The 27,252-nt window shown below is 48.4% G+C and overlaps 14 protein-coding genes across 14 annotated transcripts; 7 read left to right on the top strand and 7 right to left on the bottom strand.

The window, feature by feature from the left end:
• Nucleotides 1–1,130: 1,130 nt before the first annotated feature.
• Nucleotides 1,131–1,896, top strand: cyn1 (putative cyanate hydratase; the record flags this gene model as incomplete). Its single annotated transcript, XM_040899097.1, has 2 exons — nucleotides 1,131–1,151; nucleotides 1,224–1,896. The coding sequence occupies 2 exons, from the start codon at nucleotides 1,131–1,133 to the stop codon at nucleotides 1,683–1,685; spliced, it is 483 nt and encodes a 160-aa protein (XP_040748666.1). The 3' UTR covers nucleotides 1,686–1,896.
• On the top strand, nucleotides 1,894–3,266 carry P175DRAFT_0487592 (putative C2H2 finger domain protein; the record flags this gene model as incomplete). Its single annotated transcript, XM_040895676.1, has 3 exons — nucleotides 1,894–2,145; nucleotides 2,207–2,937; nucleotides 3,008–3,266. The coding sequence occupies 3 exons, from the start codon at nucleotides 1,894–1,896 to the stop codon at nucleotides 3,249–3,251; spliced, it is 1,227 nt and encodes a 408-aa protein (XP_040748665.1). The 3' UTR covers nucleotides 3,252–3,266.
• A 241-nt stretch (nucleotides 3,267–3,507) lies between these two features.
• On the bottom strand, nucleotides 3,508–3,979 carry P175DRAFT_0505034 (uncharacterized protein). The gene is made up of 3 exons (XM_040898009.1): nucleotides 3,793–3,979; nucleotides 3,647–3,711; nucleotides 3,508–3,568 (listed from the first exon to the last, which is right to left on the bottom strand). The coding sequence occupies exons 1-3, from the start codon at nucleotides 3,934–3,936 to the stop codon at nucleotides 3,523–3,525; spliced, it is 255 nt and encodes an 84-aa protein (XP_040748664.1). The 5' UTR covers nucleotides 3,937–3,979; the 3' UTR covers nucleotides 3,508–3,522.
• A 570-nt stretch (nucleotides 3,980–4,549) lies between these two features.
• On the top strand, nucleotides 4,550–5,726 carry P175DRAFT_0505033 (uncharacterized protein). Its single transcript, XM_040898008.1, has one exon. The coding sequence runs from the start codon at nucleotides 4,927–4,929 to the stop codon at nucleotides 5,503–5,505; it is 579 nt and encodes a 192-aa protein (XP_040748663.1). The 5' UTR covers nucleotides 4,550–4,926; the 3' UTR covers nucleotides 5,506–5,726.
• A 97-nt stretch (nucleotides 5,727–5,823) lies between these two features.
• On the top strand, nucleotides 5,824–7,866 carry P175DRAFT_0505032 (alpha/beta hydrolase). Its single transcript, XM_040898007.1, has one exon. It carries the CDS (start codon nucleotides 5,898–5,900, stop codon nucleotides 7,641–7,643), a length of 1,746 nt encoding a protein of 581 aa, XP_040748662.1. The 5' UTR covers nucleotides 5,824–5,897; the 3' UTR covers nucleotides 7,644–7,866.
• P175DRAFT_0104370 (uncharacterized protein) lies at nucleotides 7,857–8,888 on the bottom strand. The gene has a single exon (XM_040892333.1). It carries the CDS (start codon nucleotides 8,708–8,710, stop codon nucleotides 7,988–7,990), a length of 723 nt encoding a protein of 240 aa, XP_040748661.1. The 5' UTR covers nucleotides 8,711–8,888; the 3' UTR covers nucleotides 7,857–7,987.
• Nucleotides 8,889–9,045: 157 nt separating this feature from the next.
• P175DRAFT_0540896 (uncharacterized protein) lies at nucleotides 9,046–9,922 on the bottom strand (the record flags this gene model as incomplete). Its single annotated transcript, XM_040900347.1, has 4 exons — nucleotides 9,046–9,180; nucleotides 9,235–9,294; nucleotides 9,344–9,394; nucleotides 9,449–9,922. The coding sequence occupies 4 exons, from the start codon at nucleotides 9,920–9,922 to the stop codon at nucleotides 9,046–9,048; spliced, it is 720 nt and encodes a 239-aa protein (XP_040748660.1).
• Nucleotides 9,923–10,525: 603 nt separating this feature from the next.
• On the bottom strand, nucleotides 10,526–11,787 carry P175DRAFT_0505031 (uncharacterized protein). Its single transcript, XM_040898006.1, has 3 exons — nucleotides 11,369–11,787; nucleotides 11,294–11,300; nucleotides 10,526–11,238 (listed from the first exon to the last, which is right to left on the bottom strand). Exons 1-3 carry the CDS (start codon nucleotides 11,423–11,425, stop codon nucleotides 10,775–10,777), a joined length of 528 nt encoding a protein of 175 aa, XP_040748659.1. The 5' UTR covers nucleotides 11,426–11,787; the 3' UTR covers nucleotides 10,526–10,774.
• A 413-nt stretch (nucleotides 11,788–12,200) lies between these two features.
• P175DRAFT_0526731 (DNA-directed DNA polymerase delta POL3) lies at nucleotides 12,201–15,741 on the bottom strand (the record flags this gene model as incomplete). Its single annotated transcript, XM_040899483.1, has 3 exons — nucleotides 15,230–15,741; nucleotides 12,990–15,166; nucleotides 12,201–12,945 (listed from the first exon to the last, which is right to left on the bottom strand). Exons 1-3 carry the CDS (start codon nucleotides 15,617–15,619, stop codon nucleotides 12,201–12,203), a joined length of 3,312 nt encoding a protein of 1,103 aa, XP_040748658.1. The 5' UTR covers nucleotides 15,620–15,741.
• A 219-nt stretch (nucleotides 15,742–15,960) lies between these two features.
• On the bottom strand, nucleotides 15,961–16,930 carry P175DRAFT_0505029 (NAD(P)/FAD-dependent oxidoreductase). The gene has a single exon (XM_040898005.1). It carries the CDS (start codon nucleotides 16,857–16,859, stop codon nucleotides 16,155–16,157), a length of 705 nt encoding a protein of 234 aa, XP_040748657.1. The 5' UTR covers nucleotides 16,860–16,930; the 3' UTR covers nucleotides 15,961–16,154.
• Nucleotides 16,931–17,424: 494 nt separating this feature from the next.
• On the bottom strand, nucleotides 17,425–18,613 carry P175DRAFT_0560948 (uncharacterized protein). The gene is made up of 3 exons (XM_040901009.1): nucleotides 18,224–18,613; nucleotides 17,773–18,152; nucleotides 17,425–17,716 (listed from the first exon to the last, which is right to left on the bottom strand). Exons 1-3 carry the CDS (start codon nucleotides 18,354–18,356, stop codon nucleotides 17,573–17,575), a joined length of 657 nt encoding a protein of 218 aa, XP_040748656.1. The 5' UTR covers nucleotides 18,357–18,613; the 3' UTR covers nucleotides 17,425–17,572.
• A 545-nt stretch (nucleotides 18,614–19,158) lies between these two features.
• On the top strand, nucleotides 19,159–20,615 carry P175DRAFT_0540894 (uncharacterized protein; the record flags this gene model as incomplete). The annotated part of the gene is made up of 3 exons (XM_040900346.1): nucleotides 19,159–19,354; nucleotides 19,413–19,484; nucleotides 19,548–20,615. 3 exons carry the CDS (start codon nucleotides 19,159–19,161, stop codon nucleotides 20,126–20,128), a joined length of 849 nt encoding a protein of 282 aa, XP_040748655.1. The 3' UTR covers nucleotides 20,129–20,615.
• A 514-nt stretch (nucleotides 20,616–21,129) lies between these two features.
• P175DRAFT_0536077 (putative protein kinase) lies at nucleotides 21,130–23,379 on the top strand (the record flags this gene model as incomplete). Its single annotated transcript, XM_040900288.1, has 1 exon — nucleotides 21,130–23,379. One exon carries the CDS (start codon nucleotides 21,130–21,132, stop codon nucleotides 23,377–23,379), a length of 2,250 nt encoding a protein of 749 aa, XP_040748654.1.
• A 453-nt stretch (nucleotides 23,380–23,832) lies between these two features.
• On the top strand, nucleotides 23,833–27,251 carry P175DRAFT_0487572 (phosphatidylinositol-3,5-bisphosphate 5-phosphatase). The gene has a single exon (XM_040895675.1). The coding sequence runs from the start codon at nucleotides 23,966–23,968 to the stop codon at nucleotides 27,008–27,010; it is 3,045 nt and encodes a 1,014-aa protein (XP_040748653.1). The 5' UTR covers nucleotides 23,833–23,965; the 3' UTR covers nucleotides 27,011–27,251.
• Nucleotide 27,252: the final 1 nt, after the last annotated feature.

The raw sequence follows: 27,252 nt of genomic DNA, 5'->3' as shown, positions 1-27,252 counted from the left end.
AGACTACAATGGAGAGAGGTTTTGATGTCTTGTCGTTGTCTTATTCGAACCAGCTGCCTCTTTAATATCTGGGTCATGGTTGTATACGCCTTTAAGTAGGAACGAACTAGAGGTGTTTAATTAGGATCCTATGGAACTACATAATCGCTAACCTTCCTTACTGGAAGCGCCTGTAGTAGAACCCGACCCGACCTGGGGCTGTGAGTGGGTACGCTTTAGCTATAAATCCGTGTACAGTCTATAGGACTTCAAACCTTTACAGGAACCCTAAGTAAGCTACGTAAATAATTCCAAGGGGATTATGTATACCATCAGGACGACCGTCCGGCTGATTCGAGATAGGCCATGACAACACGGTCGAAGTCCGTCGGACTGCTGGTATCGAATTCATTCACACGAAGGCGCATAATAATTCGCTTGGGAGATCCTCCTCCCATTTTTTTCCGACGCCAGCATCTGGTTCCGATGGTTATGTTCTTGATTTACCACTATCGTTGTCGATGAACAAAAGGAGAGCGTGAACATAATACTGCCTTCCAGTACCGCCTGCTCTAAGAGCGTAGCATAACTGAATCATGATGAGTAAGCTATGATGAAGTTATGTTGGAAGTGATGTCGAAGGTAGAGATAATTCCAGGAACTCTGTATGGACAGGGTTGTCTATCAACTAAACAAACAAAAAGAAGATTCTATTCATTCTAGGATTCTAGATTAAATCAAGACAGATAAGGAGGTACTTTGAAGAGAGGAAATTCCAATAATCATTAAGGTGGACAAAAAGCAGAGATGAGGGGTTAATCCAGATGAGGGGATACGCAAGTCCCCCCCCGCATAGCGCTCACCACAACCGACGTCCAAAGAAATCAAATATAGGGAGTGATATATCTTATTAATATAGCAGCATGATACCTAGATTCTCATATAATCATGATCTTTGCTGCAAAGAAGAAATTAACCATTAATCCTTCCTACTAGTTTAACATTTAACATAGTGACCAGGTAAGTAGTTTACTCCTCATTAGAAAATACCCCGCACCTCCAACCTCTCCGTCTATATAAACATCCACTCGCCGTTTCCGAATTCCATCCAGGAGATAAACCTCTATATATATTATATTGATTTAACCAATATGTCTCTCGCAACCCTTGATGTAAGCCAACCCCTCTAACCTAACACAACATACGCCGTACGGCATCCTAAATTCAACCTAACCCAAATCCAGACAACCCAACACCCCCACCTCCCCGCCGCCTCCACAACCCTATTCCAAGCCAAGGCCGCCAAAGCCCTCACCTTCGAACAAATCGCCCAGCACATCGGCCGGAACGAAGTCGCCACGGCAGCCATCTTCTACGGCCAAGCCAAGGCCTCGCCGGAAGACATCGACAGCCTGGCTTCGCTCCTGGATATTCCCGGGACGGTTCTCCGCGAGCAGCTCGCCGGGTTCCCGGATCGCGGGCGCTCCGTGGACATGCCGCCCCGGGAGCCCCTGATTTACCGGTTGTATGAGATTGTGCAGAACTATGGGTATGCGTATAAGGCGGTGCTGAATGAGAAGTTTGGGGACGGGATTATGAGTGCGATTTCGTTCTCGACCAAGGTGGAAAAGGAGACGGATGCGGAGGGGAATCATTGGGCGGTTATTACGTTGCGTGGGAAGTGGTTGCCTTTTTCGAGATTTTAATGGGATATTTTTTTTATTATATTTTTTTTTTCCATTGTGGTTCTGTTGAATGAATGTAAATGTCACACTGAGTTCTATTGTGTTAGTAGTGTCAAGCTATAACATATGTAACATAACTTCTCTCTCACACATACTCTCTCTCTCTCTCTCTCTCTCTCTCTTCACTCCCTACCCAACGATCCTTCTTTCATCAATTAAATCATTAATCATGTCGAATCCCCCCCCAGTCAGAGTGCCATGCACCTTTCCCCAGTGCACCCGCTACTTCAACTCGACCAAGGAAATGACCCGACACAAAATATTCGACCCCGAACACGAATACTGCCCGAAATGCGACGAGGACTTCCAAACCGAGGAGCAGCTCCTGATCCACAAGATCAAAAGCAACAAACACATCGTCTGTCCTGTGTGCGGCCATGAATTCGGCAGCGAAGGCGGGCGGGACAGTCATATTCGCCAGGTACCGTAACCCTCTTACAGACAGTCCCGAAGTAACTACTAACTCAGGTTGTTTGTTTTAGCAACACCGCTCCGGACAAAACCTCACGTGCCCCGGATGCAAGGCCAAATTCAAAAGCGCCGCCGGTCTCTTTCGCCATATCGAGGAAAACGAATGTCCCGAGATTTCCAAGGATATGCTCCTCCTTGAACAGTCCCGGAAGCTCCTGATGAAGGAGGCACTGGGGCTGGAAACCGACTCGCCGCTGTCTCCATTGCTTCCGGATTTAACTCACGACCTGGAGGAGGAGGAGGAGGAGGCGGAGGGGCATGTGGGCGGGGTCAAGATTTCCATCGGCGATGTGAACTGCGAGGCTATGGCGAATCAGCCGCGGCCCGGACAGGTCGATCTTGCAGATAGGTTGTCGGCTGTGTTGACGCTCAAGCACTGGCCGGCACTGAGCGAGGCGGAAAAGAGAGGGAAAGGGAAAGGGGACAGCAGGGCTGCGGCGCTGGGAGCGGGTGACTTGTTGGCGTTCCCGGGCCTCTCCGTGAATGATGACGCGAAGGAACACGGCGCCTGGAAGGGGAAGGGACGCGCTCCATCTGTTGTGGGCTCGGAGATAACCTATGGTCCCTCCTGCTCGGGCGATGCGGCGGCGGCTGTGAATTCGAAGGCTGGGAGCTCCGACCTGGCGAGGTTTTTCAACGCGTTTAGTGGGAAATATATCTGTCGTTGCAAGATGGAGTTTGAGACCGCCCTGGACTTTGAGGCGCATGTCTTGGCCTCCAGCAAGGGCAATCGCAGAGTGCAGTATGCGATCTATCTCAATCCTATTCCCCCGCACTGTGTTGTTGCTGTTGCTGTGAGCTAACGGGTGTAGGTGCCCTGGATGTCTGCGGGTCTTTAAGACGACTGCCGCGCTGATCGCCCACTGCGAGTCGGCCACCACGCGATGCGATATCAACCAGGATAACAAGTACGCGCAGATGATCGACGAAGTGACCGGTGGATTTATCCAAATGGCCGGGTACAACGAAGACGGCACGATGAAGTACGAGGCCGGCGCGCTGGATCTTCCCAAGACGACCAGAATCGGCACCGACTTGCGGCAGGTGAACTGGTGATTTTTTTTTTTTTTTTTTCTTCACTTTTAATTCGAACCAAGAGAACAACAGCGGGTACTTCATAATTCATGAGAATTTGATTTGTTTGTATTTATTATGGCTAAGGACTGAAGAAAGCAAGGTATCAAAGATAAATATCGTAATGAATTCCCATCAAGACCCGGCGGGTCCTTGTCTCGTAGGAGATCCAGGGGTATAACCGACAAAAAAAAGACTAAGACGTAGATGTCATAGACAAACATGGGCAGAGAGTCTCTATCCCGAGTCCCATCTAACAGCAGCACTCGCAGCACTCGAAGCAGGCAATACCGGCGCAACTATTCCTCGTCAGTGATATCTCGCTATGTACGAACCAAAAAAAGAAAAGAAAGAAAAGAAAAAAAAAAAAAACCTACAGTCCGCAGCAGAAACCGGCCTCGTCACCTCCACGGAGCTCCATGCGCATACCCTCCTGAGGAGCCTATGATTGTTAATTCCATCCATTCTGGAGAAGGAGATAAAGAAAAAAAAAAAAAAAAAAAAAAAGAGAGAGGAAACATACAGGCTGCTCGCTCACAACACGCTCAGTGGTAGGAGCATTAGGGCTGGTGGGCTGGGCCATAGTCACGGACTTAGGGTCCCAGGTAGGGTCCTGAGCACGGGCGGAGTTGTCCTTGGACTTGAAGAGATCGAGAGGGTTGAACATGGTGAATTTTTAAGGTAGAGTGGATGTCTGGACCGAGGTAGGATGGGGTATATGAAGAAGAGGAAGAGAGAGAGCAAGGGAGAAAACTTCGCGGGGGAAATGGACGGTTTAAATTAAGTTGTTGAGGAGCAAGCTAAGACGTCAGCAGGGATGAAGAAAAAAAAAAAAAAAACAACAAAAACAAAATAAAAGGGGGGAGGAGCTAGAGAGACTGAGAGAGACATGGCCCATGTACTGGGCTGAGCAGCAAAGCGGGAGAGAGCGAGTAGCGAGCGAGCGAGTAGAGAGAGTCCGGCACATCACGGCTTAATTTCAACTAAGGATTCGGGCTGGCGTCGTGCTGGTTTCTTACTCGTGGGTGGATCGAAAATGATACACCACTTCCCACTACTCTGACCCGCAGATAATCCATGTACTGGCGAGTCTTAGCTTGTTGTTGGCGCCGCCTTATGTTTCAGTGACAGTCCCAGCCACGATAATGGAGTTGGATTGTGGCTGTTCTGTAGGACTCCCACTGTACGGAGTAGGCAGCCGGATTTCTCTTTCTATTTTCAGCATAGAACTCGGTGAGGAGGGCTGAGCGATGCTCCGTAAAACGGTTAACATAGTAAGCTTTGGGTAAGCTTCAGCTAGCATTGCATGTCCCACTCGGATGAGCTGTTGACTTGTTGCAGAGCATACCGAGTACGGGTAACGCTGTAGGAATGGAAGTCAATGACCTATCCACTGTTCAGTCAGAGGGTTATGATTTCGGTTTGGTGAAGCCATACATTTCTAGTTCAAGTTATTCTCCCAAACGTTATGTGCAGGAGTCTGTCTCCGGGACGCGAGATTTGTTGAATTGTTGAAAGCCGCCATCTTCAGAGAGAATAGATGCGTTTCCTAATTAGGCTTAGTCCCCCTTCCCACCGTCAACCGAATTTGCTGCCGACATTTCAGAGTCAAGAACTCGAACTTGCTCAAAATATCATCAATCCCTAGAAGAATAACATGGCTGAAAACCTCCCATCCTCCTCCCGCGATGCCGACTTCCGCCGCTTCAAAACCTACGCCGCCATCACCTTCCTCGTCGCCGCCCCAGTCCTCATCGCCCTCCCACCCCGAAAACTCGACCATCTGACCGTCCTCCTCGGAACCGCGTTCTGCGTCTCCGCAAACCATCTCACCCGGGAACGCACCGGCCGGAGCATCCTCGACCGCATTGAATCCCGCGTTGCGGCCCATTCCACGCACTCGCCCATCCCCGGCTTCACCATTGCCGATCTGCCGAGTGAGCGGGCCCAGGAGATCCAGGCGAAACTGCGCGCGACCCGCGATGCCCAGATCCGCGACGGGAGTGTGGTGGGCGAGGAGTGGGAGAGGCTGAAGGCGCGCCAGCTCCAGGACCAGGGCGTCGTGGAGCGAGTTTGGATGGGTGGGGAGACGGCGGGATGGAAGGAGAGGCGGCTACGAGAGGAACAAAGGGCCTTGGATGAGGGGAAGGGGTATGGCGATTTGATCAAGGAGCATATCTGGGATGTCTGGACTTGGGGGGAGAGCAGGAAAGAGGGGGGGGGGGAAGAAGAATGAATGATCTATGGTTTATCGAACCGAGGAGGACAAAAAATGTATGATATGCGTTGCATTGGTTTGGCGTTGGTGGCTACTTTAATGATATCCTGTACTCTACTCTGCGGATACCCATCTGCCTGTGGGATCCTGCGAATTTGCCGATTTATAAAAGGTTATCAATTTGGTATGGATTCTTCAAATTAGCGAACAACTTAATCTGCGGGACAGATTACATACAGTAACGGAAATTGATTGAAAGCGCTAATTCGGACCATAATTAGTCCAGTTAGTTCAGACGATTGACCCCTCAGAATGCTTCGATTCCTCACAGCTCAACACCCATGGGAGCACAGGGAAACAAAAACATGAAGTTCTTTTCACATAATAACGCTCAAACCCCCCTCAGGGTCATGGCCACTGCGTGTCTACTACAACTTGGAGGAGCCTTGAGACTGACCACACCCCATTTGCACCTGCCAAACACTAGCTTGCATGCCGCTTCAGTCCCCTCGTTCGACTGGTCTCGCGTAAACCCTTCACAAGACCTCGAGTACCACGACTGCTATGAAGGTTTCCAGTGCACTCGGCTTCTCGTTCCCCTAGACTGGCAAAACGCCTCCTCCGCACGGATCGCCATCGCCGTCATCCGGCTGCCTGCAACCGTGGCGGCAGACGACCCGTCCCATGGCGGGAGCCTCATGCTGAACCCTGGCGGACCGGGAGGTTCCGGGGTTGATTTTGCTCTTCGCGTGGGTCGCACCGTGCAGCGAAACCTGGAAGGCGAGCGGCACTATGAGATTCTGAGTTTCGATCCGCGCGGCGTTCGGCTTAGTGAGCCGCATCTAGACTGCTTCGCTTCTTCCGCGGAGCAGAGTATCTGGGGTCTCGGGCAGCGGATAGCGGGGGGGATTGGTGTTGATGGTGGAAGTGCCAGGTTTCTCTCCTATCACTGGGCGGGAGCGGAGGCTCTGGTAAAGCTGTGCGAGGGAAAAGGGTCGAGTGCGAAGGCGCGGCAGTATGTATCAACGACATACGCTGCGAGAGACATGCTCCACCTGGTTGACAAGATCGATGAGGAGAAGGAGAAGGAGAAGGAGAAGAAGAAGAAGAAAGTCGGGCAGGGGTTCGATGGTGCGGACGTGAACGCTCAAGCGCCACTTCGCGAAACCCGTGCTCCGGATGAAAGTAAGCTTCAGTATCTGGGCGCTTCCTATGGGACTTACCTAGGGCAAGTTTTCGCCAGTATGTATCCGCACCGAGTGGGCCGTATGATGCTCGACTCGGTTGTGGATGGCAACGACTGGAGAGACAGCCTTTTCTACTCGTCTCTGAACGACACCGACAACGCACTGCAATCTTTCTACCGCAATTGTTATACCAAGCAATCCGCGTGTTCGTTATGGCAGCCCGAAGACACCTCTCCCCTGAACATCACCGCGCGGGTCAACTCTCTCCTCGAAGAACTCGACATTCGACCCGCCAGGAGCATTGGAGCGGGCACCGCCAGTTTAATCACCGGCGACGACATCCGCGCACAGATCTTCAACTCGCTATACAGCCCTCTGGTGCATTTCCCTGAACTCGCCAACCTCCTCCAAGACCTCCTCGACAAAAAGCCCATCTCCTTACCATCTACCACCACATGCCCATCCTCCCCGGGACTCCCCGACGACGACTCCCGCGGCCTCAGACTCGAGGCGCTAGCCTCCATCTCCTGCCCCGACGGCCCAGCCCTCCTAGGCAAGCCGCTCTCCGAATTCGAAGACTACTTCACGTCCCTGAACGCCCAGTCCGTATTCGGCGCCCCGTGGAGCCTATTCAAACTCACTTGCTGGCAGTGGCCGTGGCGATCGCCCTGGCGCTTCGAGGGCGCCTGGAACGCCTCGCTCCCGATCCTGTTTGTCGGGAACCGGTTCGACCCCGTCACTCCGTTTGGAAACGCCAGAACCGTGGCGGAGCGGTACGAGGGGTCTGCGGTGCTGATGCACGAGAGCGTTGGGCATGGCGGGTTGTTCCCGGGGTCGCGGTGTATGTGGGAGTATGCGAGAGCTTACTTGGGGCACGGTGCGCTGCCTATCGCGGGGACGATCTGTCCGGCGGATTGTGAGCCTTTCGACGGTGGGTGTTCTAGTGATAGCCGTGCTTTGTATCTTTAGTACTCTACCGAACGTAGGGATCTAATGATACGTTAACTTATTATGTAGAGAGAGCATATTGAATAAAATACTAAAGTAGCAACGGTACACTTCCCAAATCAACGCAGCGATAAGGTAGAATAATCAATATACGATGTATCTGTTGCTACACAGCTGCTACTTGCTTGCTAGCTCGAGAGTGAAAACAGTTCTACCCTCAAAGAAGAGAAGAGAAGACAAGCGGAGACGGTAGAATGATTTATCTCATTTTTATCATCAGCTCTAGCTTATGATACACCCACCAAGTATAGATATAAATCAGAAAGACAAATATGGAAAAGCAGACTCCTCTCCACAGGCTAGCTTCACACCTCGTGCACTAGGTGTGAACCCGGGTAACCTGGAAGAGGCCCTTGTCTTTCCATGAGGACAGTAGCGATAGAGTATGCGTACATGAAGAAAATATACAAATGAAGAACAAATGAAAAGCATTGATACATGATTGATTGATGCCCCCCCCATTCGGGTAGCAGCTTGCTAGACCAAGGGAAACATCCAGCTGCACTTGCATGCTTGGTAAAAACCTTGGCCAGGGATCTAGACAGCAAGGATAGAATATTGTAGAAATCGGAAAGTAGAAGTAGGTTAATGGCAGTGTATGCATGCCAATAAAGAATGGTGATGATGATGATGATGATGATGATGATGATGATGATGGTGATGATGATGATGATCCCATAGTCTCCTCCTCCTAATTCCCTCGTGGAATCTTTCCGTCCCATGGTTTCCTCCGCTTGGTTTCCTTTCCGGTTCGTTCGATTCGATTGTGGTTGTCCGGGTTGCTGTGTTTGATATTCCGTGCTGATGTTGATGTCCAGGCTGGAGGGAGAGGGCATTGCTGTTCTTGTCTTGGATGAGAGAGTATTGGCACCGATGAGGCGCAGAACGATTGATATTATATATGGCTTAAGTTGGAAGCGGAAGAGAGTAGACAAGCAATGTAATGTGATGTTTCTTTCGAAGTTGCACCACGAGCTGCCGCTCGCGACGGCTAAAGAGAGCCCAACTATGAACAGCCCGGTCGTCATCTCGCACTGGGATCCTTCAGTGGAGGCACCAGCAGCCTTTGGTCCATGTTGTGTGTTGCTTATGCATCCGCGGGGTGACTGTTTTGCAGGGAAGCAGGTGTGGATTTAGATATGTTTTTTTACCACTCTCTCTTGGTTTTTTTTTTTGAAATTTGATGTCTTCGTCATAGGCGTGCACGGCAGCCTCGTGGTGCTGGACGCGGCATGACCAGTGCTCGTTCGTCCGGAGAAAGATAAAGAGATAAGTCCTTTGGAGTGCTGGAAGTTTGGCGGTAGTAGGCGGCCCCGGGAGGGGGCTGTTTGACCTTGACAGGTCTTGTTTTGGCGTAATAGTTTTAAAAGATTGGTGCGTCAGTCATGACGCAGTCGTCGCGGTTGTCAACGGCGAAGCTGGAGTTCGAGTCGATGCCCATTCCGTTCGAGTTGGAACGAGCTTGCTGAATCCGCCGAGGAGAGCGGTTTGATTTCTTCTAAATGCATTCGTTAGTTCAATGCACCGTCCACAAGAGATTTCAGTTACTTACTTGGCGGAGTGGCGGAGCCTCTGTCATGGCAATATCCTCATTGGAGGGGTTGAGTTTCGTCTAAACAGGTGTGAATGAGATACACCTCCAAGACACCTCAAGCACTTACTTTTCGGAGTGCTGGTGCGTCTGTCATGACAACATCCAGATACAGGAAGTTCTACAAACATATTAGTATCAAACCCCTTCAATAAGGCGGAGATGGTGTACTTACTCCTTCGATTACAGGGGTGATACCCTGGTTGGCCCTGGGACGTCTCCCAATGCGGCCAGTCAACGCGCCTTGTTTCTGAAGGCTGTTGCGGTGATTTGGTCTTCTATTCCCGTGGGAATTGAATTGTCTTGGTTGGTTATGTTGTCTTCGAGGCTGGTTGGCATGGTTTCTGCGCGGACCTCTCCCCACGCCGGCATTGACTTGATTCGCAGTAGCAGAGGCCTCCCGGTTGTTATGAGCGTTATTACGCTTTCCTCGGTAAGAGTGGGGTGCGCATCCCTCACTCGTTTGGCTAGATTGCCAATGTCTAGTTCCTTGCGGTCCCCTGCCATTTGATTGAGTTCGAAGAAACGAGGCATTTTGATGGGGACCGTGACCGGAGCGCTGTTGGCTCGAGGGTCGTCCTCCAGCAGGGACAGTCATCTGCGTGGAGGGGGTGAAAGAAGAGAAAGCTGGGGTAAACGAGGAAAACATGATGGTTTAGGTGGACAAAGATGCAGATATCAGACGGGTTTATCTTGAAGGGGGAGGTTTCCAAAGAGGTAGGCCTGCTTCGAGAACTTGATCTCGTATAGGGTAAACGGTTTTTAAGCTTGAAGTGGAAGTTTTTATTCCTTGTTTTATTTGTTTTGTTTTGTTTTTTGTTTTGTCAAGCTGTGTGGAATTTTTTTAGAACGTAGATATGGGCTCTATTCCCGCTAGGCTGTCCCAGTCAATGGTTGTAAAAGTAGGGTTGAGGTATGCAAGTATGATAGCCGTGGCCTGTTCTGAAAGCTGTGTCAAGCGGTTTCAAAGAGTAATAAGAATCTTCTTCAAAGCGAGAGGGTTTGATTGTTTCTTCAAGTGGATACTAGAATATGGGAGAGATCCTAGAGGAAGAAAGAAGAGAGGAGGACTTGAGGGGGGGATTTCAGCTCTATTCATACCCTGGAGCAGCCCGCACGCAGACGTAATTGGGACTTCATTCTGTGGAACTGGTCTTACAATCTATGAAGCTATATTTAGTCCAATATGATCGATGTATGCGTTGATTCAACGGCATTTCAGGAATGAAGTATAAAAGAAGCCAATCACAAGGGCAAAGATGGCCTCGACCCACGGTTGAGGAGCTTGACGGATAAAATCTACGGAATATCTGCGTCTATCTTGCTATTAAATGACAGCATCTACGGGATAACTCGGGGAAATATGGGGGTAGATCTCCGTCATGTTGCTCTAAGTGAGATGCGCAGTCTCCGGAACTTTTGAGAATTGCGAGCTGCACACGTAGATACAAGTACCAATCCGAGTTTTCTTCTTCGCTTAGAGATATTACCTCATAGATGTTCATCTTTTCCACTGCCCTCCAATCTTCATTTTCTTGCGAGGGATTGCTGGTCCGCTTAGAGACGACGTGCTGCTATTGGACGCCAGGCTTTCGCGTTTCCTCTTCTCTGGTTTTGCATGCCTCCTCTTTCGTCGCTCCTCTTTAATCTTTAAACGCCGCTGTACTTCTTCAGAGATATCATCGGTTTCTAGCGACACTGGTATGGCATCCCCAACGTCTTCATCGGCACCGGGAACAGCCACATCTAGCCGTTTTCGTTTCTGAAAACGTTCCGCTTCAACAGGCAAAGCCTCTTCTATTTCAGCTTGCATCACAATTTCGTCTGATTGACGGCGCGGGCGTTTCCTTCCGTTCTTTGATTCCGTCGATGCAGCTCGTCGAGATGAGGATGAAGCAGAGATATCGTCATGCAACAACTCATCTGTCATACAATTCCCAGTGGCATCATTCCCACCCGGTGCTCCTATCCTATTAATTAGTTCCAGTCTAGATTCTTCATGTAAATTGAGATAGCTTACGCGGGATCTACATGATAAAAGTCAGCGCCCCCTTGCCAGGAAAGTTCAACCCAGAGAATCATTGTCAAAACTAACGATATGTTTCTTGATGCCTTCAAATTGGCTCACCAACTTCTTGGTTCTCTGAACCATAGATGAGATCACCCGTAAAGCCTCGGAATCCGAGGTGACCTGATCCCTGACCTGATTCAGCAACACTAGATGCGAATTAAGAACCGCTTCATGCTGCGAATATATCTAGAATGGCATTGCTCTATTAGCGCGTCGTGCGTTTTCATCCTATGCTAAATATAGCAGACGAGCAAATATACTCGTTCACAGTGATATAACATCTACGAGATCGTCCAGTGACAGGGGGGGGAGGGGTGGTGGATGAGCGGATTGAGGGAATTACCTCGGACCAGGACAATTGGGCTTGCGGTGGCTGCGGAGCCGGCGCGCCGTCATTATTACTATCTGCTTCATCGCAGCCCTCCTCCACAGTAGGATTTAACGGTGGCTGTTGATTGCCTAGAGACATTGCGCAGAAAACTCCCTGCCAACTTTGCCTTGAGGTTGGATTAAAGCTTGCAACTCAAAGATCAACAGGGCTTCGAGTTCTCCACGCCAAGACCTTGACCCCTGGGAGTTAACCGGGCCAATCATAGTGCGTTCTCCCAACTACATCCCGTCCCGACCATTTTGGAATACGACTTGTGAATATTTCTCAACAGCTATACAAGTCTCATTTTGCATCAGTGTTGCTGACGACATGATGATTGTGAGCAGGAAAAGCAATCCTGTCCGGACAAAATAACTAATACCGTAATATGCTGACCAATGCGCCGTAATTTGAAACAAACAAGCCAAGTAATAGAAAGGGTAATAATACAAGCAATCCATTATTCATATTCAAAACATCGAGGTATCACCATGCGCCAGCATCAAAGTCAAATCGAGACAGTTCCTTCTGGGCATCTTCCGCATCCTTCTTGGCCTTCATTCGCATATAGAAAATGGGACAGTCTCGGGATGAGCAAATGACTTCACAGTGAAGACTGCCCTGACACCGCTGGCACTGAGTCCATAGTCGACCAAATCTCACTTCCAGGTCTGATACTTTGTTCAGGCTCTTTGTATAGAGCTCACCTAGGCGAGGGCGGCAATGCTCACACACTGCTCCCGCGCTGACATCTTTCCCAGTCAGTGGTTTTTTGCAACCCAGACATGTTTCAGTCTTCTTGGTAAACTTCATAAGACCTCCCATTGTCGGAGCTGCAACTGCAATGGTGCGCGTGTGTTCACCATGGAGTAGCTGATTGGCCTTTTTTTCTCCTAGAATGGGCTCGAAGATACGCCCTAAGGGATTGGCTAACTGGTTGTCAAGGTAGTATTTTGTGTCGATAGGGATATTATTTTCCAGTACATAGATAGGATCTTCTGACTTTTCGTAGTTTTTCGCTCCTGTGCCTTTGATAATCACGTAGGCGACACGATCACCAAGCGTAGGGGCGGAACCGGCGTCACGCTTTCGCATGCGCTCAGCAAGCTCGACGTGTGCTTGCTTTGCGGAGTAGGCATCCTTCGTAAGGGCCTTTGTTATGACGAGCTTGGACATATCGATTTTGTTCTGCAGCAGGTCGGAGATGGTGTTCTTGACGTATCTAGGACAGCTGAGTCAGAAGAAAAGAAAGGGAAGGGGGGTTGGGCTACATACTCTTGGGCAGCATCGACATCTCGATCAATCAAAATACGATGCAACACAGTCTCGATGACATTCTGAACTAGCAAGCAGTTGTCTCTGCGAACGGTCTCAATACCCTTGGTATCCATCTTGTCAAACTTCTTGGTATTTGTCCAGTAAAGGCCAGCATATCGCTTCTTGTTAATAAGAAGATACGGGAAGTAGACCTTTTCGAATTCAAGTTTGATTGGCTTCAAGAATTTTGAAGACACGTAATCTGCAGCCTCCTGGCCCAGTTTCATGGCATCTTCCAGCTCTGTCACACCGAATTTAACCATGACAGAATCAGTGTCGCCATAAACAACCTTTGCATCGTGCGAATAGCCATTTGCGATTGTGTATCGCGCCTCGACTTCTTGTTTTGTCTTCTCAATCATTTGACGACCATAACTCGTAGTGCTACTAGCAATAGGTAAGCACGGCAGCTTTCCGACAGTCGCACCGGTAAGCCCATAAACACTGTTTGCACTAATTTTTAAGGCGAGCTGTCGACCATTCAAGACAGCCTTTTTGAATGGATCAGTTTCCATGGCAAGCTCTTTCTTTGCTCTTTTTCTTGCACTCAGCAATTCTTCCAAAATTTGTGAAAGAAGCCCCTTTCGCACTTTTGTGGTACAAAACATATCACCGTTCGGCGTTACAATATAGTCTTCGTCCTTTTTCATACCAGCGATGCTGTTCTTGTTGAGCAGGGTGGTATAGCATAAATTATGTGCCTGGATGATGGAGGGATACAAAGAGGCGAAATCGAGGGTCGCGATCGGTACGTCGTAGAAATCACGAACAGGTTCAATAACGGTGGCACCTTCATAGTCTTGTTCACCTGCTGGGGTGCTATTCGGAATCACGAGCTGTTGCTCCAGTGCTTTTCGGTACAACTGGCTAAGGAATTTGACTTGCTGGCCACGGGACAGCAGGAAATTGAAGGGGACTCCTGTTACCCTTGCCATTTCCGTGTAGTTGACAAGACACATTAATTTATCCATTAGTCTTTGCGGCAGATAGGCATCTTTCAAGCAATAAACTGCAAGACGCCGTCTGGAGTCAGGAGTCCCGTTGTAAAGTTCAGTAATCATCGTATGATGCACATCTTCTTTTTGCTCACCAAGGAACTCATAAGAAACAGAATTGAGGGTGTAACTTCGCAGCTGGTGGTCACGCTGAACCAGTTGCAGAAGGTCTAACTGAATCCTACCATTTGTATTGGTCGCCTTGGTGTCACGGTTTCCCATCTGCTTGCTTGAGAAACTGGTTTCCTTAGCTTCAGATTTCATACCGTTTAATCGTGTCCAATACGGAAATCCTGTGCATTTCAAATGTTTTGCACGATCCAATAGGTACGGAAAATCGAAGTTGGCAATGTTGTAGCCAATAATCACATCGGGGTCAACCTTTTGGACGAAGTCGCGCCAAGCCATAAGCATCTTCTCTTCTTCCTGAAATTCCAGAATTTGTGTGTTGACAATCAGGCTGCAGGTATTCATCACGAAGACATTTCGGATGAATGGCTTTGATTCTCCGTATCGCGTGACAACATTGGCAATTTGGATAACAGGATCTTGATTAGGTTCTGGGAAAATTCCCTTTCGTCCAGCACACTCAATATCGAAAGACAGAATGCGCAGCGGTGCCATCTTTGCCCAATCTCCATGGGGGGCGTGAGCGATGAGATCAAGATAGTCAACGCGCGCCTCTATTTGGCAGTTGGAGACCTTCTCCTGCGGGTCACAGAGATGGTATTTTCCAGCTTTCGCTTCAACCCACGACATACCCGAGAGGTTCGTATCAATCATGAACCGCAACAAGTATTGGATGTTGTCAAACGTCAAAACTCCTGACTCCTGTTTACTCCACAATCCTTTATAGTTGAGGGACTGGGCGTTATTCTCCAGCGCATTGCGTAGCTTGCTGATATACCTCGGGTCTGTGACTGTGATCTTCAGGTAGTAACTCTTCTTGTTTCCCTGAAAACCATATATGTTTTCCCTCATGGTGACTTGTACCGACTCGATGACTGGGGTGAACTGGCCGAGTTTCGTTTCTAGAAATGCTCGATAAGGGTCGCAATCGTCCTTTGTGAATCCAACAGGAGCAGCAATATAAAGGTAGTGTTTAAATCCGGTAACATGGAGTAAAACTGACTGACCGGCCTATTTATGGTGTTAGAAACGGTGAACAGAGAAAAGCCCGGGAAGTGCAAGGACAGTCAGTACCTCTGTAACGCCGAAAAGTCGGATAGCCGGCTTGCCCATTGAGGTGCCTTCCTCTGCGTCAATCTGCTGAAAACAGACGCTTTCCTTCGTAGGATCGAATTCACCCAAAGGTGGCCGCTCCCATTGTTGGTCCTTCTCGGAGTTGCTATCCTTCAATCCATTGATGTCCTGCGTCAGCTTCTCCAGAACTTCCTCTTCAAATTGGCTTTTCTGCGGCTGACTTGAGCCAACTTTCCGCTGGCCATTCTGGCTCCCTCGAATAACTCTTCCAGGCTGTTGAATATCGACTTTACGCTTTTTAATGGAACTGGGCGATTTCAAAACTTCCCGCGGATTGTTGGTTGCCTCACCCAGAACCCGTTTCTGGGGCATCGTGACGGCTTCAGGCATAATGATCGCTCATAGAAGACACATTAAGGATCAATTTAAACGCACAGTACACAAATCAGAGCTCAAATAATAAGAGAAGCTGTTGTGGGGAGACTGTTGTAGGGCGTCGCAGCGGCGCGGCGGTAGTTTGGGGACTGATAATTGATTAGGAAGTTCGTGTTTCGTTCGCGACTTACGTGACGCGTTGCATCGACATCACGTGTACTCATAGACCGTCAGCGCAGGACAACACCAAACAACTATGAAAAGTTACATAGGACACGGCTTCAAAAAGTGTTCTTTAGCCTTACAGACACCATATGGGTACAATCAAAGAGAGTGACCCCCCAAATAAGAGAACCAAGTGCTCAGATGCGATTTCTCGAATACGATCTTCTATGACGTCATACAGAAAAATACAAAGAAAAAACGCATGAAGAACAGGAGACGACGAGATCAAGCTCGGAACATATTCTATATTTGGTATCGAATTAACTAAGGTAGCTATCAAGAAGGCAAAGACTTCATCTGAGTCAAGGAATCGTGGGCGGAGTGTCTATTGTGAGTTCTCCTGTGTCTTATAAATATGATTATAGCCATCCAGAGACTCCTGTTTCAAGCTCTCAATATCGCGTCCCTTGAATCGGTTTGGATCGAGAGCGCGCTTTGTGGCAGTATCGACGGCCTCAATGAATCCCGAAGGGGTCATCACACCATTTACACGGCCATCGGATACGCGGATGTCGGTGACATCTCCTTCGATGAGGTCCGCACCATGTTTTCGAGCCTCTTCCCGATAAAAAGAAACAATTGTGATAGGACTTGCTGTTCCATCTCCTGCAAAGTGTAGCGCCAGTAGGCTGTCGTTCCTGACTAAACTAGGAGCCATCTGTGATGCTCGTTCTGCGCTGATCAATTCGGCCTCTAGACCAACATTCTTAGCCATTTCAAGCCTTGATTTGAGCTTTTCCACTCCATGACTGCTGGTCGCTAATTCAAGACCCCCGACGAGGTCAACCCCTCCAGGAATTTTCAGATATTCCTTCACGCTATCAATAGCAAGGCGAGTGAGGACCTCAGACTCATTGAATTGTCCAACAAATCCCGGTGCAACTCCCGTCGAGCCCTTCAATGTTGAAAATGAACGGTCAATGACAACCACCCTCTTCTCAGCGTCGGAAATAGACCAAAAATAGGCCAACGCCGAACCTACAATCCCTCGTCCAATAATAACAATATCAGCAGTCTGTTGCGATGTCATCTTTGAGCTTGACTGGAACAGAGCGGAAATTCCACACGATTCCAAGAGACCCGGGCCATATCTGGCTACTTATACACATGCAGTCAGAGCTCGAGCACTCAGCGCCTCCCACTGATATTTCTATTTTTAATCTGATCAATGCCAACGGTTATTCTCGGGTTATCTGGAGAATTGGATCATTTGGCCGGCTTCGGAGTCTATCCAGCAAGCTAAGACTGGATCCGAGTTAGCGAAGGCCAAATACGAGCTCGAACAAGCCGGGCTTTGACAAGCAGTAGAATTCCACGCCAATAATAATATGACTTTGTTCAATCCACTAGCCTCAAAGCAATAAACAAAGGACACAATCGCATGCCATTCCAATGAAAAAGGGAACGATTTAAGGCTTCACCATTTTGCGGGATTATTCGAATCCCAGTTCGCCCCATTTCCGAAGTCGTTCCATTCTTCTCCAGTTACCCTAGATCCACAACTTTAGAAACTAGTGGTGGTACAGAATCGGAGGGTGGAGAAACAGCCATATGGCGATGGCGTAGGCCAAGAATTTATGAGTGATAATAAGGATCATGATGACAACCATATATTATAATTAGAAAACAAAAAAGATATCAGAAGGGGAAATTAAGCAGGGTCCTAAAGCCATAACACCCCAGCCACACCAACCAAGCTACCTCAAAGCACGCAAAGTGCACCCGCTGGGAAGATACTATGGTCTACCAGAGCATTGATGGCACTTCACATAATGCTGCGATGATCGATCCAGCAATAATGCCAAATAGCAATCCGCCGCGTGACAGTGTGGAAGCACCTCCTTCAAAAGCCAGAGTCGAAGGCGATGGGGTGCTTGGGCTGGATGTCTGGTTCGAGATAAACGTTAGCCCTCATATGTTTCCACTAGAATGATCAAGCTTACAGGGCTTCCGGAGGCCGTTGGGGAGGCAGTCGGTATCAATGAAGAGGAGCTCACCACAGTGCTAGAGCTGGACACAGAAGCCGGAGGAGTCGCACTGGAAGTGGTAGTAGTCTCCTCGGAGGTTGTAGTGGACTCTACCTTTGAAGAAGTGGTAGTTGTTGTCTCAGTAGTGGTGCTGGTACCGGTACCAGTGGTAGTGCTAGAAGCTGATTCAACAGGGGTTGCATCCAGCCCACAGTTGGTAGCAGCTGCAGACACAGAGCTCCCATAGTACTTCCAAATATCGTACTCAAGAGCACAGTCCAAGCATTCACTAAGCTCGCTCTTGAACTGGCTCGAGCCACAGTAACCATCCGTACGTGCAGCGACAATCACGCCGCCTAACCACGTTAGATAACATCGCCAGGAGAAGATTTGACCACCAACAGATAGCATTAAAAATCAAACTCACCACAGTTCGCATGACAGTTATACTCGGGGGTACCTGGATCCTGGCGGCGATGCAGTGGGACAAACTCCGGGTATTGGAATGCAGCGGCGCTAGCTGCAATGCAAGCCAGGGAAGTAAAGATGGCAGCTCTCATGGTTTAAGCTTAACGAAGGGCAGATTTCAGAGGAATAATGAAAGTGGGCGAGGAGAGTACTTGATACATTAAAGGGGAAGCATCAACGTACACGCTCCAGTGCGAGAGGAACCTTTTTATACAGTTCAGCTTCGTGAAAAGGGGAAGAAAGTTATCAGATCCGGCCATACGAGACTTCGGAGTCAAGGGAACCCTCGGAGTGGATACATTGGCCAATACATTATTGCCGTCCCAGCGAGACCAAGAGACCAAGGCAGAAGCAATCAATATTTCTTGGAGTAAACAGCCGGAGAGCCATAACAAATACCACCTTTTGATCAATGGGGACTAATGCCAATCCTGAGTTCCTCCCCCAACCCCAATGACTGGTCACAACTATGGAGGGCATCTCCACACGCCATCTTATCTGATTGATATCCGAAGACCGGACCCAGCCCTCCATTCAATATCCACCAGGTCTTCCAGGGTCTCTAGATTAATTTCTCTTGGCGCATGATGTAGGATCAGTATTCCTGTATGTTTCGGGAAACAACTGGAGCGGAATGAGCTATTTCTGGTTCTAAGATGCAGGTTGGTCTGGCTGGTGGAGACAGCTGACAGTGCTATGTCTACTTCGATATAATCTAGCCGAGAATTATCACAGACAGATCCAGCCGTCCCTGCACAATCCCTGGTTTATAAGTGAGGACTTTTGTCAGAACTTCTCGCGCCCTTCTCATGCCTTTCTCATGCCTTTCTCGCCTCTTTCTCACGCCTTTCTCGCGCATGCTCAAAGTCTAGAAATTTCATTTATATTTACGAAATGAAGAATACCCTTGCCCTACTTACGGTTCTTTCCTCTACAATAGGAGCATGGGCTCACGGTGAAGATGAAGCCAAGGAAATGGGGCCGGTAGCCTTCTTGTGGCCACCAGACCGCGTCTGGGGTGCGGCCTATGATAACACTGCCCCTTGTGGTTCATCCTCTGGGGTTGTGAACAGGACTGAATTTCCTCTTGGTAAGCATCTACTTGTCCTTGCATAAGGGAAGGCAGAATACTGATTCGAAATCATCAGTCAATGGTCAGCTCGCTCTTGTGATTCAGGACGAGTCTTGGAATGTTCAGGTTTCTATCTCCCACAGGAACGGTATGTGATCCACTCTTTTAGGATTGTTCTGTGTGGTTCTATCTTTTAACTTCATTCTCTCAGACCCTGCAAGCAATGACGACTTTGAGGCCTTCATCGTCAGCTCCCGTATATCCGACATTGACCCAGGGCACGAATGCTACGCCGTCCCCAATCCCGGCATTGACGTTGAGTCTGGAATGAACGCCACCTTCCAAATCAAATATACTTCAGATTTTGATACAGATAAAAATGAAACCTACTATGCTTGCGCGGATGTAACTTACGTTCCGGCTAGCAAGTTCACGTACCAGGTTCCCTGTTTCAACGTGACAGCCAATGAGTTCACCCCTACAAATTCATCTACATCTGATACCGACAACCCGGACTCTACATCAGCAAGTTCAGATACAACTATCAATACAGCTAGCACAAAGAGTTCTGGCTCTGGTTTGTCTGGGGGTGCTATCGCAGGCATTGTGGTCGGGTGTGTCGCAGCAATCATAATCGGTGCAGTTCTCTTGTTCGGGTATAGGAGACTCTTGCAGAAATATAGATCTGCTCGTCAAAAGGCCTCTGTGAGGAATGTTGATTGGGCTGAAAATGGTGTCAAACCCTCTGGCTTGGACCAACCAGACACTTATGGACTTCGCAAGCTTAAGTGAACTATCATCTTACCGCAGGTGATCGTGTCTCCGCTGATTCGTATCGCTACTTAAATTATGACCTTATGGACATATATGACCTTTTTATACTGAAATAATGAACGCCAGTCCCAACTAGTTCCGGGTGTGGGTATATATATCTCAACAACTATGGTGGTCAGAATGGACCCGATTCATATAACACACATAGCGTACACATGTTATAATTAATATTGTATATTTCCCTCCTGCACCTACTATATGCCTCTCCATTGACCATGATCAACAACAACAAAATCAATAATAGTTAGGAGCGTACTTTCAGGGACTAGCAGTGGTGGAGATTGAAGCCTGAGGCAACAAAAACACCCGGAATTTTCGTTGACTCATCAAAGGGCGCGAACATAGTTAACTACATCCCAGTGAATGCCCAACGACATCAATACCACAGCGAATTGTTACAGTGCCAGAAAGAAGAAAAAACCTCAAGATTATAACAGATGGCTTCATCAATTTCCGTACAGAGATAGATAAGATTAGGTTCATCATCGTTGCCTAGTGGACGCCCTGTCAATGGCATCTGGGTATAGAATCTGATGGAAACTCCTACTTGCTCTCTTACTCGCTGAACCCAATCTATTTCTGGAAATTGAATTCTGTCTATTGACCGATTCTCTTCACCACACTTAAACAGAATTCGTGGCCTCTTTGAATCAACTACCAGCTGCTGTGCCACCAATCCCTGGATTATTTCTGGCTTCAAGAGAGAGGCTGCCCACGACCAATTACATCGCTGACATAAGTTGGCCAAATAACAACAAATTTACCAGTTGATGATTTAGTGACCGACCGAAATGAATTAAAGACCCAATTTATTTGGCGCAAATTTCATTGATTCATTCACTGCATGGCCAGTTCGTCTGGTTATTATATGGGCCAATCACCCAGAGACTGATCTGATACTCGATTCAAATCATCAGATTGGGACTTTCGAGATGTCGATGTTTAGATCACCCTCAGAGATGTCCTCTTCAAGCTCCGAGTTTACTTCCGATCAGAGCGACCATGAGATAGCTATGAAGCAAAGCGATTCTAAGCGTCCTGCTCGGCCTCCTATGGCTGCAAGGGCATCTACATTTCATGCTGGAGAGTCTCGGGACGACCACAGCGACATCAAGGACTTGCTTGATGCCGACGCCGAGAGCCATTCAAATATGATGACTGCTGCTTTGCTCGAGTTTTATTGCCTTACACGTGCCGCAGAGCTCTTGAATAGACAACATGGCTCTCATAAGAGATACACACGTGACTCGCCAGAAGTGCAGTTTCTTGGGAAGAAAATGTACTCCTACAAATCTCAATTCTTGTCATCACTTGGAGTAATAGCAGAAGATATCGACAGGGATGAGTTAAGGTCAACGAGGCAATATTATCGTGACAATCTCGATGCTCTTGGCTTATCAGCATTGGAGGATCTGAATTTGGACGATAGACATGGTCCTCATCCATCAATTGGTGCGGCTGGGAATCTTGTTCTGCCTTCAAATTCGTCGAAAACGGTCGATTTGCGTTCAAATACTGACACTGCGGTAAATTTACCGTTTGGAACCAAAGTCGCCGGCCCCTTGGATCTTCGAAGGCGACCTGTAGGTGGAAGAGACGTTCGGACATTTGAGGATTTCCAGCTTGACCCAAGGCGTCTTCCACGATTAATCCCTCTTACTGGCAGTTCTCCTGTGAGCTTTCCGTTGTTTGAGCTCAATCCTCCACCTCCAGATAATCGAATGTCGAGGTATGCCGTAGAATTTTCTGAGATTAAAATTCTAGGCCGAGGGTCATTTGGAGAAGTTTACCATGTCAAGAATCACATCGATGGACAGGATTACGCAGTTAAAAAAATCCCTCTCAGCCAGAAACGCCTTGAGCAGCTGCAAGGTGGAAATCAGAACCAACTCGAAAACATCATGAAGGAGATACGAACACTTGCACGGCTTGAGCATGCACATGTTGTAAGATATTATGGTGCGTGGGTCGAGCAAACCCATTTTCCAAGATTTCCCTTGATAAATTCAAAGCCTCCGGCAAAGCTCGAGTATGAACAAACGCGCGAGGAGAGTCTTGAATTAACAAGGGATGATGATAGTTTTGGAATTGTATTTGAACATTCAGAAGGAGCTGAACACCAGACATCTACCGAAGACGAGTCCATTGATTCTCATAGCGACCACGATGCCACAATAGCGTCTCACTCATCAAAGAAGACCTTATCAGCTAGCCTCGAAGAGGATGTCGAGTCAATACCTCGAAACTTCAATGATCCTTCAGCCAGTCAATTATCGACATTTGGCGCTAGTGACGATGACATTTTCACGGATGGATTCAGTTATGACCAGTCCAGACTGCAGATACAAAGGAGAACTCCAGCCGGGGCTGCAGTACCCGCGGTGATCCTGCACATACAAATGTCATTGCACCCTGTCTCGCTTAGTTCGTACTTGAACCCACAGCAAAAAGAGTGCGTCGACGGGAGCCAGTCTCTAATTCGCCGACATTGCTACCACTTGGTGCCGTCGTTGAGACTGATGCTAAAGATTATAACCGGCGTCAACTATCTTCACTCAAAAGGTATCGTCCACAGAGACCTCAAGCCAGCAAACATATTCCTGTCATGTATCGAGGACGGCAGCTTTGAGGAATGTTTAGTTTGCAAAGCAGACAATGGAGTCTGCTCAAAGTTCTGTCATCCCCGGATAGGGGACTTCGGCCTTGTTGCAGATATTTCACACTTGAATGATGATCACTCACCAGAAAGCCCGATGATGTCCAATACTAGCCCTCAAAAACCGAACCGGATTGTTGGAACGGAGTTCTACTGCCCCCCCGAAGGACTTGGTGCATGCGAAGAAGAGCTGATGCCGTACTCCATTGACGAGAAACTCGACGTTTACGCCCTCGGTGTTATTTTATTCGAGCTCTTGTATCGCCTCAACACCAAGATGGAGCGTCAGATGGTGTTGACAGGGTTAACGAGAGGCCTGCAAAGGCAGACTCCATTTGGATTGTCTCGAGAGAGACCCGTATTTCCCGTTGACTTTGCGCAGAAAGTTGATCAGGGTTTATGCACAATGCGCAATGCAGAGTCCGTTGCGGAATCATTGAGGACTTGCATCAAGGGTATGCTGGAGCTGCAGCCTTCCCAGCGTTGGAGCTTGTCGGATGTCCGAAAATATTTGCAAGAGATTCTAATCGTTGGTCAGGGGAGTAACCTGTAAGTATGAAGTAGCATTCCAATATCTTATCCCAGCCGACAGAACCAGAGCGTCTTGGTCTTAGATCGGACGAAGCATGAGGATATTTTCTGGATACAGATCACATTCACATCCGCGGTTTTACACACGTTGTATCATTGTATGTTCCAATCATTCTACAAATGATTAGTGGCCACCCAGTCGGCATAATTCCCCTCAATATGCTCCTCTCTCCCATCTAACGCAACCAATAAATATCTTATTTCCATGCCAGTGCAACACGTGCAACACGTCCAACACGCAATAAAGTATATTGACCTTTCTTGATTTTGGTGTAGAGCAGTGAAGTATAGAAACTTTGTGATGTACGTCATATCATGCGGAGGTCCTGCTGCAGCCTGAAATACTAGGCATCACCATCCACCAAGACACCGACTCGGACTCACTGGCCGGGCAACAGCTCCAAAACAACCATCACCCATGCGAACATCTTCTTACTTCCATCTTTCCCAGGTCAAATGTGGTGACTAGGACTGGGATCATGAGATATATTTATTAAAGAAAATCTCTACGCTGCCGGAGCTGGGATCTGCCAGCTGGAAATTGCACCATGCAGAGCTTTGACGCAGTGTCCCGCCCGCGAGAAGCTGGGGAAGAAAGAAGCGTGGCGTCTGCTGGTGAACGCTCTTCAAGATCCGCATCGCTGGCCGATAGCGGTTCACTGCAATCTACTTCGGAACTGAGCCTCGCAAATCCAGATACCTCATTTATGTCCACATTGAGCAACAAGTCCCCCGACGAGCAGACGGACGGAGCGACCCGCGCTCTCGCTGACCAGGAAGATGCATTGAAACGACCGCCACTTTCGCCGTTCACCCCGTTACCTTACTCCGCCACTCCTATCCCCCCCTCAATTGGCGAAGATGTTGGAGACACAGAAGATGAGGAGCCACGAGTTGCAACGTCTTTCGAGCGGGATTCTCGTCCGACCTCGGCCCAGAAACAGCGACAGGTATACCTCGATACTGGAGGAGAGGACGGAATCAACCGCATGCACAAGTTCTCGCTCTATGAAACGGCTACTTGGTTCTATTTGGTCGGTATGGATTTGTCAGATACTCGGTTCAGGATCTTGAAAATCGACCGAACATCCGAGACGGACGATTTGAATATCGTCGAAGACGACATTGTATACACTAAGAGGGAGATGAGTCAATTGCTAGACGCTATTGACGATGGCAATAAAAGCTCCGGAGGATTGAAGCTTAAATGTAGTGCGTGGGCTTTGCTCGGATTTATACGCTTCACTGGTGCATACTATATGCTCATGGTCACCAAGCGCAGCCAAATCGCGCTGCTAGGCGGCCACTACATGTACAAAATCGACGGGACCGAGCTAATATCACTGACGAGCTCGATTTCATCGCGATTCAAGTCTGAGAAGAACCCGGAAGAAGCAAGATATATTACCATCTTAAATAATCTCGATCTCACCCGCGCCTTTTATTTCAGTTATTCATATGACATCACCCACACACTACAGCACAACATAGGCCAGGAACGCAAACTTAACCAGAATGGAGTGCCGAGGAGCAGCCAGCAAGATTATAACACCATGTTCATTTGGAATCACCACCTCCTCGCGCCGGCTATTGCGAGGTTGAAGAACCCCTACGAATGGTGTCTTCCCATCATTCATGGCTACGTCGAGCAAGCCAAAATGTCTGTGTACGGTCGCTCAGTATACATAACGATCATTGCTCGGCGCTCTCGGTTCTTCGCCGGTGCACGTTTTCTGAAGAGAGGCGCCAACGATCTTGGCTACGTTGCAAACGACGTGGAAACTGAACAGATCGTTTCCGAGATGACGACAACTTCGTTCCACTCTGCTGGTCCAGATCTATATGCCAATCCTCTATACACATCGTATGTTCAACATCGAGGAAGCATTCCTCTATATTGGACACAGGATAACTCGGGCGTCGCTCCCAAACCGGACATCGAGCTCAATTTGGTTGACCCATTCTACTCAGCCGCAGCCCTACATTTCGATAATCTTTTTGAACGTTACGGTGCTCCAATATATATCCTAAATTTAATCAAGTCCCGTGAGCGAACTCCGAGAGAATCTAAGCTCCTCAAGGAATATACCAAGGCTATAGAGTATCTCAACCAGTTCCTACCTGAAGATAAGAAGCTTATCTACAAACCTTGGGATATGAGCCGCGCTGCAAAGAGCCGGGATCAAGATGTTATTGCGACTCTTGAAGAAATTGCCGGGGATATAATTCCTAAGACGGGCTTCTTCAAAAACGGACATGATGCAGAATCGGGACTAAGGGTACAAAACGGTATTGCAAGGACAAACTGCATAGACTGCCTTGACCGTACCAATGCCGCCCAGTTCGTCATTGGAAAACGAGCGTTGGGCTATCAACTTCATTCCCTGGGTATCATTGACGGTACAACAGTAGAGTACGACACGGACGTGATCAATCTCTTTACCGATATGTGGCATGACCATGGTGACAATATTGCTATCCAGTATGGAGGATCTCACCTCGTCAACACCATGGCCACTTACCGCAAAATCAATCAGTGGACTAGTCAATCCCGCGATATGGTAGAGAGCTTCAAACGATACTACAACAATTCTTTTCTCGATGCGCAACGTCAAGAAGCCTACAACCTCTTCCTTGGGAATTACATCTTCTCCCAAGGCCAGCCAATGCTCTGGGATCTCTCTACAGATTACTATCTGCATCATGCTGACCCCAGGTTCTGGTCCTATCAAAAGAAAGCCAGTTATATCCGCTGGTATACACCGGAAAACCTCAAGGAAAAAGAAATGCCAGTCTCTCCTCGTCCTCCCAAGGTACCATTATCCCGTTACGATGACTACTGGTTTGAATATTACCGCCCGTTAGCTCTTTCTTCATTCTCCAAGATCTTCTCGTACAAGATGAACTCGGCCCTCCGTTATCTTCCCTTCCGCCCTACCTCCGGCGACGACTACAATCTCAGCCCATTCGTGCCCCGAATAGCCCAAGAACAACTCAGCAGAGACCGTCCCACGCGAACCGTCAAGATCCAAGAGCCAGCGGGGTCCATCCTGGGTCAACATTTATCAGCATTCCCCCAGCTTCCCTCGGCCGAAAGACGCCCCCCGCCAGCGGGAATCATGAAAGAAACTACAACGACCCTTGGAACTCTCCGAGCGACGTACCCCAGCCAACCATTAGTAGGATCATCTACGCCCAGCAAAGCCCAAATTGCGCAATGGACACTCGGCCAACTCGTCACCGACTCTCTAAATCCATCCGTTACCGCCGTCGAGGCAGAGGAGTATGAACATTACATCAACCATCCCCTTAAGGTGCCACTCGTTGTCACCTCGGAAGATGAGCTGGCCGCAGCTTCAATCCGAGACCACCAGGCTAACCACGACCTCCTGGAGTATGTCAATAAATGTAACGTGGAAGAGTACACTCTTGGCGCCAATGCGGAGGAGAATTTAGCGGACTATGTCGAGTTTTTGAATGTATCTGAGGAAGGGCTTACCGTTATTGCAGAGGACTATGAGAAGAAACGGTACAAGCGCTACCGGCAGTGGCTGAGGGGGAAGAGCCTCTTCAAGCAGCGAATTGATATCTAGTTGGTGGAAATGCCTTTTTTTTTTCTTTTCCATCTTCTTCCATCCCTCCGTTTCTTCTCACGAATTAATGATATTTACGGTACGGTCTTTCAAGCAGTTTCAAACAACGATACCCATTGTCTTGTTTGCTATCATTGTTGTACAGAATAAATTGATATCTCTATACATACTTGGCTTAGTTAATAAATAGGTTTGTTGGAGGAAACTGGTCTACACACAATCAATATATGCATTCATGGGTA

The sequence above is a fragment of the Aspergillus ochraceoroseus genome (genome assembly GCF_002846915.1).
Source record: "Aspergillus ochraceoroseus IBT 24754 chromosome Unknown P175scaffold_11, whole genome shotgun sequence".
NCBI classification, from domain to species: domain Eukaryota; kingdom Fungi; phylum Ascomycota; class Eurotiomycetes; order Eurotiales; family Aspergillaceae; genus Aspergillus; species Aspergillus ochraceoroseus.
The sequence above is the reverse complement of the archived record's forward strand: the minus strand, read 5'-3'. Positions and strand labels throughout refer to the sequence as shown.